Raw genomic sequence first — 14,450 nt, 5'->3', positions numbered from 1 at the left:
ACTAAAAATACAAAAAATCAGCTGGGCATGGTGGCGCATGCCTGTAATCCCAGCTACTCAGGAGGCTGAGGCAGGAGAATTGCCTGAACCCAGGAGGCGGAGGTTGCAGTGAGCCGAGATCGCGCCATTGCACTCCAGCCTGGGTAACAAGAGCGAAACTCCGTCTCAAAAAATAAAAATAAAAATAAATAAATAAATAAATACTGCTTGCTAGACACATTCAGGAAAGAGAGACAATATAAATTGAAGTGTTTGTTTTTTAATTATTCAATGGGGATAAAAAGATTTTTAATGTCTAACAATAGCACACACCATTTCATTATGTCAGAGATAATATGGATTTGGTTTTAGCTCATAGACTGGTACCAGATGGCCTGGGTTCAAATACTCACTCTGCCATTTACTGGGTAGACTTGGGCAAGTTGCCAAACTTACCTGTGTTCCTTAGTTGTCTCAACAGTAAAATGGAGATAAGTAGAACTCACCTCTTAGAGTTACAGGAAAGAATAAATGAGTTAAGATACGTACAACATGTGGAACATTTCTTGGCACATGGTAAGAGTTCAGTTACTGTTGGCTGTTATTACTGTTCCTTCCCTACTACCCACATCACTACCTTTCCATGGAGTAATGGATGAGGCTCAGAAACCTTTGGTTTTGGATTTGACCTTGACTTATGTAGCTGAAATCACCTCTCCTTTGAAGTGGCAGATTAGATTACATGGTTTCTAAGATCCCTTTTAGCTCAGGTTGGGTCTACTGTTTGTGGTGAAATTAAGGGGACAGTGAAGAGGGAAGCTTGGCAGTGACTACTGTTTACTAACCCTTCCTGCCCAGGGAAGACAGAGCTTAAGTGTGGGGCAGAGAAGGAGACTAATCCACTTTATCCCCGAATGTTTAGTTCTTTCTCCAGTGGTGTCAAAGTATGATTGCATTTGATTTTGCTGATGGCTAGTTGGCTGGCTAGATGATTGGTCCCTCAAAACTTTATTGTGTAGTATTTTTATTTTTTGGTCATTCATTAAATGTTTATTAAGCATCTACAATGATTGAAGCCCTGTTCCAGACCCAGGAGAGGTAGCCTTGAACAAAACAGAGAAAGTCACCATTACGAAGTTTACTTTCTAGTAGGGTAGCCAGAAAGTGAACATATTTCATGAATGTTATGAAAGGAGGTGAAATTGCAAAGAAGAAAAGCAAAGCAGAGTAACCAGGTAGAATGTGGAGAAAGGGGGCGACTTTTAGTTGGAATAGTTAAAGACAGGGCCTCTCTGAGGAGGCTACACTGGAGCCAGGGACCTGACTGAGTGAAAGAGGAATCCACATGCATATGTGAGAGACATTTAAGGACAAAGGACCTGCGAGTGCTAAGACCTTGACATGGAACCAGTGTGTGAGAGGGAGCAGGGAGAACAGTGAGAGGAGAGAGATGGCCAAGGGCTAAGCCAAGACAAAAGCTTTGAATTTTCCCTGTGTGAGATGGGAAGCCATTGGCATATTTCGAGCAGAATGATGATATGACTGACTTAATTTTAAAAGACTCAAGCTGGTGCTGTGCTGAGAAAAGGCTGTAGGGGGAAGTATGAAGCAGGGAGACCAGTTAGGGGACTAGGGTGATGACACTTAAGGTGGTAAGAAATGATCAGATTTGGGCACATTTTTAAAACCAACATCATGAGATTTGGTCACAGAATGAATGTGGGATGTGAGAAAAACAGTCCACTATGATTTCAAGGGTTTTGGCTGAAGCCCCTGGATTCGTGAAATTATCACTTGCTGAGATGGGAAAGAGTTTACGGAAAGAGGAAATTTTGGGGAGAAATTTGACTGTTTGGTTTTAGACATAAATATGGAGTCCTATTACATATCCAAACAGTATGTTGAGGAGGCAGTTGGAAATGCAAGTCCAGAATTTAGGGGAGGGGATATACCTGTGAGACAAAAAAACCCTCAAATGTTTGCCTGTGGTTCTAAATAAGTAACATTTATTGATTTATTTCCTGATTGCCAAGTAGCTCACCTGACTTTCTTCCAAATTCTGAAAAGTTTTCTGTAATCCTGACACCCTTGAATACTGAAGTTAACATTTTGGATGTATTTCCTTCCAGCCTTTTTTTTTCTTTTCTCTTTCTTTCTGTATATGTGTTTGTGTGTAAATGTGAGTTGGAGTGTGTTTTGGCTAAGTTGAAATTATAATGCATTGTATATATTTTGTTTACAATCTATCTTAGTATTTTTTTCTGTATAAAATGTTATCAGAAAACTTTTTAATAATGATTAGCATGTATTTCATGGAATGGATAAGGTTAACATATTAAACTGATTGGAGGAGGGGCTAATATAACTGTTGCCACATTGAATATATTCATACACATCTATACTTTTCTAAAAGTGGAATAACTGGACCAAAAGTAAAGTGTGTAATTCTCTGAATTCTTAAAAAAAAAAAAAAAAATTAGTTCACTATCCAAAAATAATCAGTTCAGGCTCCTGAAAGCCCACAAATAAAATCAAGTATCTATACCTGTAGTGTACTTTATGATAGAATTGTTTTTCACTTGATGGCTGAGAAGCAATATTTCTAATTTTCTTTGGTATTTCTTGCTCCTTTTTATTATCTTGGTATTTTATAATGTAGATTTGTTCATGTTCATTGCCTATTTTTGATTTACCTTTTTTCTCTTTATATAAGATTAACTCCCTTTTTAATGTATGTTGAAAACATTCCCAGTTTTCTGATACTTTTTAAATTGTTTTGTTTTAATATGGTAGAGTTTTAAAATTTTATGTAGTAAATTTATGTGTTCCCTATGTTTTCTTTTATGTTTAGAAATGCCTTATCCCAAGATTCAATTAAATAATCATCCTAAATTATTAATAATTTTTAGTATTTATTGTTGCCCTAAATATACAAAAATATTTTTGTATTTAGAACTACTTATGTAGAATGTATTTAAATATGTTATTTGAGTTGGAGAAATAATTTTTTCCAGTTATAGTAGCACTGTTTCTTTTTTTTTAATTATACTTTAAGTTCTGGGGTGCATGTGCAGAACATGCAGGTTTGTTACATAGGTATATACACGTGCCATGGCGGTTGACAGCATCCATCACCCCATCATCCACATTAGGTATTTCTTCTAATGCTATGCTTCCCTATCAGCCAACCCTGCAACAGGCGCTGGTTTGTGATGTTCCCCTTCTTGTGTCCATGTGTTCTCATTGTTCAACTCCCACTTACGAGTGAGAACATGTGGTGTTTGTTTTTCTGGTTGGTGTTACTTTGCCTAGTATGATGGTTTCCAGCTTCATCTATGTCCCTGCAAAAGACATGAACTCATCTTTTTTTATGGCTTCATAGTATTCCATGGTGTATATATGCCACATTTTCTTTATCCAGCCTTTCATTGATGGGTATTTGGGTTGGTTCCAAGTCTTTGCTATTGTGAATAGTGCTACAATAAACATATGTGTGCATGTGTCTTTATAGTAGAATGATTTATAATCCTTTGGGTATATACCCAGTAATGGGATTGCTGGGTTATACAGTATTTCTGGTTCTAGATCTTTGAGGAATCGCCACACTGTCTTCCACAATGGTTGAACTAATTGACACTCCCACCGACAGTGTAAAAGCATTCCTATTTCTCCATATCCTCTCCAGCACCCATTATTTCCTGACTTTTTAATGATTGCCACTCTAACTGGTGTAAGATGGTATCTCATTGTGGTTTTGATTTGCATTTCTCTCGTGACCAGTGATAATGAGCTTTTTTTCTTATTTTTTTTTGGCCACATAAATGTCTTCTTTTGGAAGTGTCTGTTCATATCCTTCGCCCACTTTTTGATGGGGTTGTTTTTTTCTTGTAAGTTTGTTTAAGTTCTTTATAGATTCTGGATATGAGCCCTTTGTCAGATGGGTAGATTGCAAAAATTTTCTCCCATTCTGTAGGTTGCCTGTTCACTCTGATGATAGTTTCTTTTGTTGTGCAGAAGCTTTTTAGCTTAATGAGATCCCATTTGTCAATTTGCCCTTCATTGCCATTCATTGCTTTTGGTGTTGTAGTCATAAAGTCTTTGCCCATGCCTATGTCCTGAATGGTATTGCCTTGGTTTTCTTCTACAGTTTTTGTGGTTTTTAGGTATTACATTTAAGTTTTTAATCTATCTTGAGTTAATTTTTGCATAAGGTGTAATTAAGGGGTCCAGTTTCAGTTTTCTGCATATAGCTAGCCAGTTTTCCCAGCACCATTTATTAAATAGGGAATTCTTTCCCCATTGCTTGTTTTTGTCAGGTTTGTCAAAGATCAGATGCGTGATGTTATTTCTGAGCCCTCTGTTCTGTTCCATTGGTCTATATATCTGTTTTGGTACCAGTATCATGATGTTTTTGTTACTGTTGCCTAGTAGTATAGTTTGAGGTCAGGTAGCGTGATGCCTCCAGCTTTGTTCTTTTCACTTAGGATTGTCTTGGCTATGTGGGCTCTTTTTTTGTTCCATAAGAAATTTAAAGTAGTTTTTTCTAATTCTGTGAAGAAATGCAATGGTAGCTTGAAGGGGCTAGCATTCAATCTATAAATTACTTTGGGCAGTATGGCCATTTTCACGATACTGATTCTTCCTATCCATGAACGTGCAATGTTTTTCCATTTGTTTGGGTCTTATTTCCTTGAGCAGTGGTTTGTAGTTCTACTTGAAGAGATCCTTTACACCCCTTGTTAGTTGTATTCATAGGTATTTTATTCTCTTTGTAGCAATTGGGAATGGGTGTTCACTTATGATTTAGCTTTCTGTTTGTCTGTTACTGTTATGTAATGCCCTTCTTTGTTTTTTATCTTCATTGGTTTAAAGTCTATTTTATCAGCTACTAGGATTGCAATCCCTGCTTTTTATTTCCTTTCCATTTGCTTGGTAAATATTCCTCCACCCCTTTATTTTGAGCCTATGTGTGTCTTTGCACATGAGATAGGTCTCCTGAATACAGCATATGAATGGGTCTTGACTCTATCCAGTTTGCCAGTCTGTATCTTTTAATTGGGACATTTAGCCTATTTACATTTAAGGTGTGAATTGTTAGGTATGAATTTGATTCTGCCATTTTGATGCTAGCTGGTTATTTTGCCCATTAGTTAATGCAGTTTCTTCACATTGTCGATGGTCTTTACAGTTTGGTATGTTTTTGCAGTGGCTGGTACCAGTTTTTCCTTTCCATATTTAGTGCCTCCTTCAGGAGCTCTTGTAAGGCAGGCCTGGTGGTAACAAAACCTCTCAGCATTTGCATATCTGTAAAAGATTTTCTTTCTCCTTTGCTTATGAAGCTTAGTTTGGCTGGATATGAAATTCTGGGTAGAAACTTTTTTAAGAATGTTGAATATTGGCCCCTCACTCCCTTCTGGCCTGTAGGGTTTCTGCAGAAAGATCTGCTGTGAGTCTGATAGGCTTCCCTTTGTGGGTAATGAGATATTTCTCTCTGGCTGCCCTTAACAGTTTTTCCTTCAGTTCAACCTTGGTGAATCTGATGATTAGCATCTTGGTGTGTTGTTCTTCTCAATGAGTATCTTTGTGGTATTATCTGTATTTCCTGAATTTGAATGTTGGCCTGTCTTGCTTGGTTGGGGAAGTTCTCCTGGATAATATCCTGAAGAGTGTTTTCCAACTTGGTTTTATTTCCCCATCACTTTCAGGTACACTGCCTTCTGTGTTGATCTCACTGGGACCTGCAGACGAGAGCTGTTCCTATTCAGCCATCTTGTCAGCCACTGCCTATTTCTTTTTACTGATCTGTTATTTCTCTTTTTGATCTGAGGTGTTACCTTTGTAGTATGTTATTTGCTTATATATACTGGTGTTTAATTTTGCTTTTTGCTATTGTGAATGGGATTTTTTTTTTTCATTATTTTTCCAGCCTGCTATTACTGATACATAGATAAGCTAAAAATTATCGTGAACCAGTCATTTTACACAGTTCTCTTTTTCAGGTGATTCTCTTGGGCTTTTGAGGTAGAAAATTTTATATTCCAAGATGATCATTTTTTCTTTCTAATAGTGTGTGCTTCTAACTGCATTGTTCTGAACTTCCAGTATGATGTTCAATGATAGAATGATAGCAAATATCCTTGTCTTGTTCCTCGCTTAATAGTGACCATCATGTTTGTTTGCTTTTCCTAGATCTCTCTACTTTAGTTAGAAGATGCCCCAATCTTGTCCACCTAGACTTAAGGTATTTTTTAATTTGTTTATTTTAGATCAAAAGTTGAAAATTTTTGATTTCTCATTTAATGGAGAAAGGATTATAATGTTGAATTGAAGGAACTAAGAAGTGGGTTATTTCTGTCTTTAGGATCAATGTGTGATTTTCAATATTTTTTTTTCTGCTCTCTTACAGTGATAGTATCATGCTAAAGAATGACTGCTTCCCAGAATTTTTCCAGCTCAGCTACCTCCAACACCTGTCTCTCAGTCGGTGCTATGATATAATACCTGAAACTTTACTGTAAGTATGTTCTGTTTTTAATGCTTAATAGAAGGCAGGAAACAACAGAGCTGCCCCTTGGTGTGAAAATCCATTATTATTAACAGACAAATGAAACTGAAACATTAGTGATTAGTATAGCACAGACTGGCTATGAAAGACTAGCAGAATGTTGCTAAACTGTCTGGAGAAATTGAGTTGATTCAGATGGTTCACCAAACATTTATTGTTTAGCTGTAAGCAGTTTTAATGAGTAGCCTGCTGTCTTAGTATCTGTGAGAGGACTTAGCAAAGAAGCAGAAGATAACCTTTTCCTCCAGGAAACTCAGATAATTAGGAAGGCAGACCCAATGTAGGTAGGTGTCTTTTTTTCTTCCCAATTTTTTCGGATTAACTCCAGTTGATTCCAGAGGCTTTCATCTGGGCTAAAAATTCTGTATCTTCTCCTGATCTATGTCCTAGATAGTCAAGGAATAGGAAGGATATAAGCCTATAGATGGTATGCATTGTAAGTCTGATGCTGTTTTTGAACAGGGTTGTGTTAAGGTCTAAAAAGTGAAGTGACTTATTCCAGCCTTCTGGTGAATTGGTGGCTGACCTGGGTCTAAATCCTAGGTCTCCTAGACAGAAGCAAAATAGTCACTATCTAATCCAGTAGTTCACACAAGGGTTAGTTTTACCTGCTCAGCAACTTCCACAGAATCAAGGGAGTGCAAGAAAGAAGCAGCCTGGTCTATCTTTGCTTTGGGAAGCACCATACCCAACTCATCCTGGGAATCATATTTTTATTGTTTTAAAAGGTTTCCTGTATTTCATCCCAAAGGGCTGGAAAAGTCTCCCTAATGGCAAATGTAAATTGGTAGCAATTTTATTGAAAACCACAAGAGGTCAGTAGAGTAGGTCAGGTGCCCAACATGCCCTCAGTGCGGCTGCTGGACTCATTTATGTAGCTCGCTATTTAAATGGTGGTTAATTTAGCTTCCAGCTCCTACCTAGGAACAGTGGTGAATTTGAACAAAGAATTTTAGTCCCCAGAATCAGCCTGGATCTTTTAAGTTAGTTTCAAGAATTAATGAATAAATCTGATACCTCAGCTATCAGAGTTAGCTAGTAGAATTAGGAAATCTGGCAATTATGCATTTTAATTAATTTTGGGGTTCAGGGTCTGAGCTGGTATCTCATTTGGAAAAGGACTGCCTAAAATAGGATGGTAGGATTTACTTTCCCAGCTCTCAAGTGTTGGGGTTTAAATTCATGTGCATAAAACTTATTGAAATCCCTGCCCTCTCTTATTTTCTAGCATCCAGAACTCCTAGGAGCTTCTAGCATGAATCCAAAAAGGCTTCCCTGTCATCCATTCTTTCCTGTCCTTGTCATCTGGGCTCCTGTTTCTTTGCATGTGCAGCCCCCTGGGGAGTGTGGTGATAATTCTTTTTGGGTTGCTTTTCTTAAGAGAATCTATCCATGTGTCTTGCTTTTGTTCCTTCTCTGCAGAAAAAAAGAAGCCAAGCAGGTAATAACCCAAATGCTTTTTCTCAAGCAGAGCCAAGGGGAAGGCTGTGAGCTCTTCATTTTAATATTTTTATCCAGTGGGATAATAGTAATTGCGATACCTGCATAATAATCGCATGGTAATACCTGGAGGCAGTGTGAATTGATGTTTACAAACATGGGCCTGAAGTCACAGAACTAGTTGTGAACCTTCACTGCATTATTATTTCTTTTATGTACCAACCTTATGAAATAAGAGAAACAGGGACATTAGGAGTTTAGTTACAAGTCAGACCACTAGAATAGAGAAGAAGAAAGATCCTGTCCTTGAAATTTAAGGTTAAGGAGTATATTTCTTTAGGCATTGTGTAAATTGTACACTGATTTGCATTGTGAATCCTTAAGATGAGTGTGTTGATACTTAAAAGTTTCTCAAGATAAAATGAGAATTAGAATGACTCTAATTTCAATCATTTTGGCAGCTGATATATTTGAGATTTATAATAAAAATTCCAGGATGCTTCCGTAAGAATTTCCAGAGAACCATCTATGCTAAAGAACTTAAGGCTATTTATTTCTCAGAAAGTGGGAAAATATAATTTGAATGTCTTTCTTCTGTAGTAATGTTTTCAAATACTTGAGAAACCCTAAATTTTTCATCCCCAGGACCTTTCCCATTGTATTTATTCCCTTCTTAATTGGTCTTCTCCTCTGTGTCTAAGCTTCCTTCTAATTCTTCCCTATTTCTCATTTAAGTAAGAAACCCAAGCTGGAGGTAGTAAACTAATCTGAGATTACAGAAGACTAAAAAACTTCTGTGATAGGAGCATTTGTAGTTGAGGCCTTTAAGATTTTATAAGAAAAACAAGATTATTATGTAGATGAGGTAAGGAACAATCCTGTGAAAGAGTTCATAAATATCTTTTATTTTCTAAAATTCAAGATACAGAAGACACTGGTGTCATTTTATACTTCTTACATTAGAAATAATGGCTCTTGAACTACTTATTTCTATTTGCTCTCCCTTAGTTTGCTCCTCAGTCTCTTCCATTGTAGTTTTTAAAAGATGCTTGCAAAGTTTTTATTCTGGGTTGTAGATAATGCACATACCAGTAGGTATTTTTTGTTTTTTCTCTTCTTCTTAAAATTTTAGAGACTTTCTGGATTTTTTACTTGGGAACTGGTTCTTCATCCATCGTCTTATCTTATATAAGCCCCTTCTTATATATAACACTCTAGTGTGTTCTGAGAGTCTGCTCTTAATTTCTTTCCTCACCAAATCTCTTTCCCAACGCTATTGCAAGAACATTCCCTCCTCTGCCATCTGCCATTCCTCCTTTTCTTACTCCCTCCTACAGTTTCTTCCTTTAAATATTCTCCAGTGCAGAATGGCTCACAATTTGGCTAATTTGGATATCCCAGAACCAGAATTCTCATAACAACATTTCTCAAATTTCACATGAGGGATTCAAAGTTGGAGCTGGATTGCTGTCATTGTAAGTGATATATAAACATCTGTGTATTGTGATCTTACTTTGATACCGTTTCTACATTCCAGAAAGCAGTTTACTTAAAGAATGACAGCAATTTGTTCTTTCTGATTTTCCTTGGTTGTACCTTTAGATCTTATTGTCCCCTTGTGAACAAGTATATTTATTTCATTTGGAGTGCTTTTATTTTATAAACTAGCCTTCATCTTGTACTCAGCTAATGTATAATAAACATTTATGGGGTTTAAGACACCTTGTGGAATGTAAAATAAATATATTTAGGGGGGTAGTGGGAAGACTGGAAGAGCAGGTTAAACACAGAAGGTCTTCAGGCTAGCTGAACAGCCTGGGTTCTGTAAACACAAGGGAAGCATCCAAGGTTTTGGAGCAGATGAATGACTAATCTGAGCTAGGCTTCAGGAGGATGCCTTGGAAATTGGTATATAGAATAGGCTAGAAAGAAGAAAGACTGAAGGTCAGGTGACAGTTACTGTAAGGAAAGTTTGGGGCTTTTTTAAAAGCAATTATTGACAATGTGAAAATATAAAGGATGTTTCTGACTCTAGGTCATTGATGTGCTCATTGACCTGTGGTAGGATTTTGTTGAAATTCCAAAATAAATGTTTCCTTTCCCAAGACTTTGTACTGTGTGTCCCAACCTTCAGCAAATACAGATCAGAGAGATGGCTATTGCCTCCTATAAAGGATGTGATTTTTCACCCATGTTTTCCACCTGTACCCAACTACATAACCCTGTCTAAAGTATCTTAGGGAAGTCAGTGGTAGTTTTCATCACACAGAATGGACTTGTTGACTATGAACCATTATTAAGAAGTTCATGAATCCTGCCAACATCTCCTTTTGAGAGATGAGCCTAGTTCACATAAAGGTTAAGTTCATATCCTTAATTTGCATGTAACGCAACTGGCACCACAGTAAAACATTTGCTTTTTACCATCACTAGCTTGCTAGTTTCTTCACACAACACAGTAACCCCATTCAGATCACTGTATAAATCACAGCTGGAGAAAGGAAGCAAATATGGTTGGATTTTAAATAAACCTGAGTTTCTAAGGTTATTAGGAACCTCATTCAATAAAATGCACCAGTGCATTTCCTAAAACCATGTTGCTCAAGCTATATGGTCTGTGCTTTCCAGTTTAATTTTCTATTTTCTCAAGTCATTTATTATAAATTATATTTTCAGACTGCATTTTGTAAATGATACAAATTGTAAAATTTGGGTGATATAACTCTAGCCAAACAGTTTCCATAGATACTGCTATTCTAAAAGTCTTTTCTTCCTTTCCAGTGAACTTGGAGAAATTCCCACACTAAAAACACTACAAGTTTTTGGAATTGTGCCAGATGGTACCCTTCAACTGTTAAAGGAAGCCCTTCCTCATCTACAGATTAATTGCTCCCATTTCACCACCATTGCCAGGCCAACTATTGACAACCAAAAGAGCCAGGAGATATGGGGCATCAAATGCCGACTGACCCTGCAAAAGCCCAGTTGTCTGTGAAGTATTTATTGCAGGATGGTGTCTTCTTTAGAACAGGGAAAGTAGGCAGGAAGCCCAATTAATGGAGTACTTAGCTAGTTTTATTCTTGGTTTTCCCTTTGCCTTCATTCTGCAAGTATATTAGGGATCCATTTGAGAGGGAAAACTATGAAATCTTGCTTTTTGAAATGATTCTAAAAGCTTCTATCACTGCTTTGCTCTTAAGAGCCAAAGTTGTAGGCCTTTTGAAATTTTGGGAGAGTGAGCCTATAATTTCAAGATACCTTAAAGAGCAAAATTTGAGCCACCTTTTCCAAGTGCCCTTTTTATGAAGTCTATTCAGAATCAAGCTTAAAAATTACCGCCAGCAAACAATCTTCATAGCTTATATAACTTTTATCTATTTAATTTTATAGTATTGCTTTATAAGACAGCTTAGAAGAACAATAAGCTATTTGTATTATGAGCTGAACAAAAAGAGAATCATGGGATAGTAGCATATGAGGCCATCTTTTCTGGTAATGAGGAAGAGAAAAATGCATTTTAATTTTGCCTTTAGATTTGAAATTATGTTAATAGAAATTAGTAGCCACTTAATTCACCTTAAAACTTACAAAAGACCAAACATTACAAAAACCAGAGGTGTAGGATTTGAAGGCCCAGGCGACAGCTTTCTACAACAGGTTAATTTGAAGTATCTTGTAATGTTCATTAAGTTACTGTGTTTCCAGAATTCTAAATTAGATGAGAAATATAATTGTTTTCTAACTTGATAATCAAATTATGTGAACATGGGTCCTTAAGATTTTTAAATGACTTGCTTTGTTTTAGAAAGGTGCTATTAATCTAGTCTTTATTCTTGAACATTTGGATGGAAGAATTCTGAAGTTGCCTGCTGTTTTCCTTTAGTGCTGAGGTTCTTAAGGTTACTTTTATATTCTAAAATCAAGTATTTTAAATTGTCTTTTTTTTTTTTAATGATTTCTCACCAATAATTGTATGAAACTATCTATTTATAAGGGTATCGGACCTAAAGTCCGAGGAACTGCACTCCCTTCAATCAGAAATAGACAACAGAAGCAAGTATATGTTTCATGCAGTTTCAGTAGTATGCACTACTTATACCTACATAAGAGTTAAAATCCAGATGTGGGACCTTTTGATACCATCAGTGATGTTTTTTTTAAAACTGGTACATAGAAGTGAAAAGACTAAATTCTACTTCTTAAAAATCACAAAAAAACTAGTTTAAATTGACTTCTTTGTATGTTCAAAATGTAACGCCAAGAAAAGCCAAAACCCGTCATTTGTATTAACTTTTTTTTTAATCAAAAATTGTTAACGTTAGAAACATAGTATGAAGTGCCTTTATCTGCTTAGACCTAAGGAATATTTTAAAGTTGGGTTACACAGGAAATGATTATGCTTCGGTTTCTTAGTAAACAGTGCTAAATATTACTACTTGAAATTGTTGTTTACAGATTAGTGACAAGAGCTGGGGTTAGGATTCAGTTGGACTCTGACATCCAGGTGCCCTCAAACATACAGAACTTCCAAACTCAAGTCCAGCCATAAGCTATTTTGCCAACACGTCAGAGTAATCTGTATTTTTGTATGTGATTTCTACTTTTATAGACTTGTTTTAAAATAATAAAACACATTTTTATAAAAATGAGTACTTAAGCTAAGCTGTATTCCTTTTTTCTCTTATTTTAAGTACTGTGATTAAAATTTGAAAACATTTAGCGTGATGTGCTATAGAGGCCTCTAAATAATAACCTTCAAAACAGCCCTGGGATGGTCCTTTTTGACCCATCTACTTTATATGCTTGTCACATTCAAAAAAATGATAGTTTATAATGCCTTTTGAAAAGGCGCTAATACAGGCTCATTATCTTTAAAGTGCATCCAGTAGTAATGTATCTACAAAACATTGGAATCCAAGTGACAAAGGTGATACTCAAGTACTATCAATAAAAGTCAGCTAGTAGCACTTTTTAAACATATTTGATCAGGTTATGCTTTGTTACTGTCTTTCAGAAACTATTTGAATGTTCACTGTGTGCCCAGAGGTCTTCCAAGAAGTCTGTTCCTTTTGAACCTTTCCATTCGAATGGTAGAATGGTGATTCCTTTTACATTATCACCGTTATGCCTTTTTTGTTTTTAATGATGAAAAACATCAAATATGTTAAAAATATATGATGAACCCCATCATCCAATTTCAACTATCATTGACTCCTGGCCAATCTCACTTTATCCATGATCTCAACCATTCCCCTCCAATACAGGTAATTTTGGAGCAAAACCCAGACCCATAATTTCCTATTTCAGTATAGACCTCTAAAACAAGGATTCTCCTGCATGAATCCTGAAGCATTATATATCGATGATATTGAAAAATCCTCAAATCTTCAATGGGTTTATTTTGCTCAAAACCTAAACATGGTGTACACATTGCATTTGATTTAAATTCTCTAAATCTTAACCTTAGGATTTCTTCCTTTCCTTGTAATTTATTTATTAAAGAAACTATGTTATCTGTCCTGTGTTCCACATTCTGGATTTTGCATCTATCCCTGGAGTGATAGGTTAATCTGTCCCCTATTTCCATAAACTCATAGTTAGATCTAGCAACAAAAGCTCTAGACCAGGGGTGACTTCCCCCAACCCAGGAGATACTTGGTAACATCTGAAGACATTTTTGGTGATCACGAGAGAAGTGCGATTGACATATAGGCAATAGAGGCTAAGGATGCTGCTAACCTTCCTAAAACAGGACAGCCCCCCAACAACAAAGAATTGTTTGGACAAAACGTCAATAGTGTCAGTGTTGAGAAACTGCTCCAGAGGATGGTATCATTAAGTTCTTTTATTTTAGCAAGGAGACACTTGGTAAGTAATCTGTTCTTCCATTCAGAGACACTTGTGTTTCGTTTTCACTGCTGCCACTTTACCTCCTCTTGGGCTCTTGATTCCTCTCTAATAGACCCTATCCACAAGCTCCAGAGACATGAGAGACACTGGCCAAGTGCAAAACTTTGTCTGCATAAAGTGCTTTTTAAACCTGGTGAACCCAATTACACTTCAACATTTATGGACCATCTACAATGTGCAGGATACTGTGTATAAATAGCACAGGGGAAGATGCAGAGCCTATGAGGAAAGAAAGGCAAGTAGTCTAGAGACTGGACAAACTAGATAGAAACCTCTTGTCATTGCATACCCTAACCATGGAACAAGCAAAAAGGCAACTTCCTCTTTCTTTAGTATTCTTCCCCACCTAGCCAAATATTCCAGAAAGTCAAAGTTTTCTTCACTGAGAGACTATAACCCTTCAAGATACAGGTCAAAGCCCTAAAAGCCTGTACTACTTTTATGGATAACTCAAAACATAACTGCTTTATGTTTTAGCAGATCTAAATATTAAAATGCTGATATTTTTACATTTCTCTAAATACCAGAATATCTAAATTGTAACTTTGAGCATCAA

The 14,450-nt window shown here is 36.4% G+C and overlaps 1 protein-coding gene across 4 annotated transcripts in view; it reads left to right on the top strand.

Annotated features, from left to right (window-relative positions):
• SKP2 (S-phase kinase associated protein 2) overlaps window positions 1–12,641 on the top strand; it is a 34,717-nt gene extending 22,076 nt beyond the window's left edge. For 3 of the 4 annotated variants that reach the window (XM_032278954.1, XM_032278956.1, XM_032278955.1), the window contains 3 exons: window positions 6,169–6,220; window positions 6,386–6,493; window positions 10,766–12,641. In XM_032278954.1, coding sequence (XP_032134845.1) covers window positions 6,169–6,220; window positions 6,386–6,493; window positions 10,766–10,979 — 374 coding nt within the window. In that variant the 3' untranslated portion in view covers window positions 10,980–12,641. Of the gene's footprint in view, window positions 1–6,168; window positions 6,221–6,385; window positions 6,494–7,772; window positions 7,986–10,765 lie in introns of all 4 variants that reach the window. The other variant, XR_004269308.1, reaches the window with a different exon arrangement.
• The last annotated feature ends 1,809 nt before the right edge of the window (window positions 12,642–14,450 follow it).

The sequence above is a fragment of the Sapajus apella genome, unplaced genomic scaffold (genome assembly GCF_009761245.1).
Source record: "Sapajus apella isolate SASKATOON/1434 unplaced genomic scaffold, GSC_monkey_1.0 scaffold11, whole genome shotgun sequence".
Taxonomy (NCBI): domain Eukaryota; kingdom Metazoa; phylum Chordata; class Mammalia; order Primates; family Cebidae; genus Sapajus; species Sapajus apella.
Note: the sequence above shows the minus strand (reverse complement) of the source record. Positions and strands in the feature narration are given on the sequence as shown.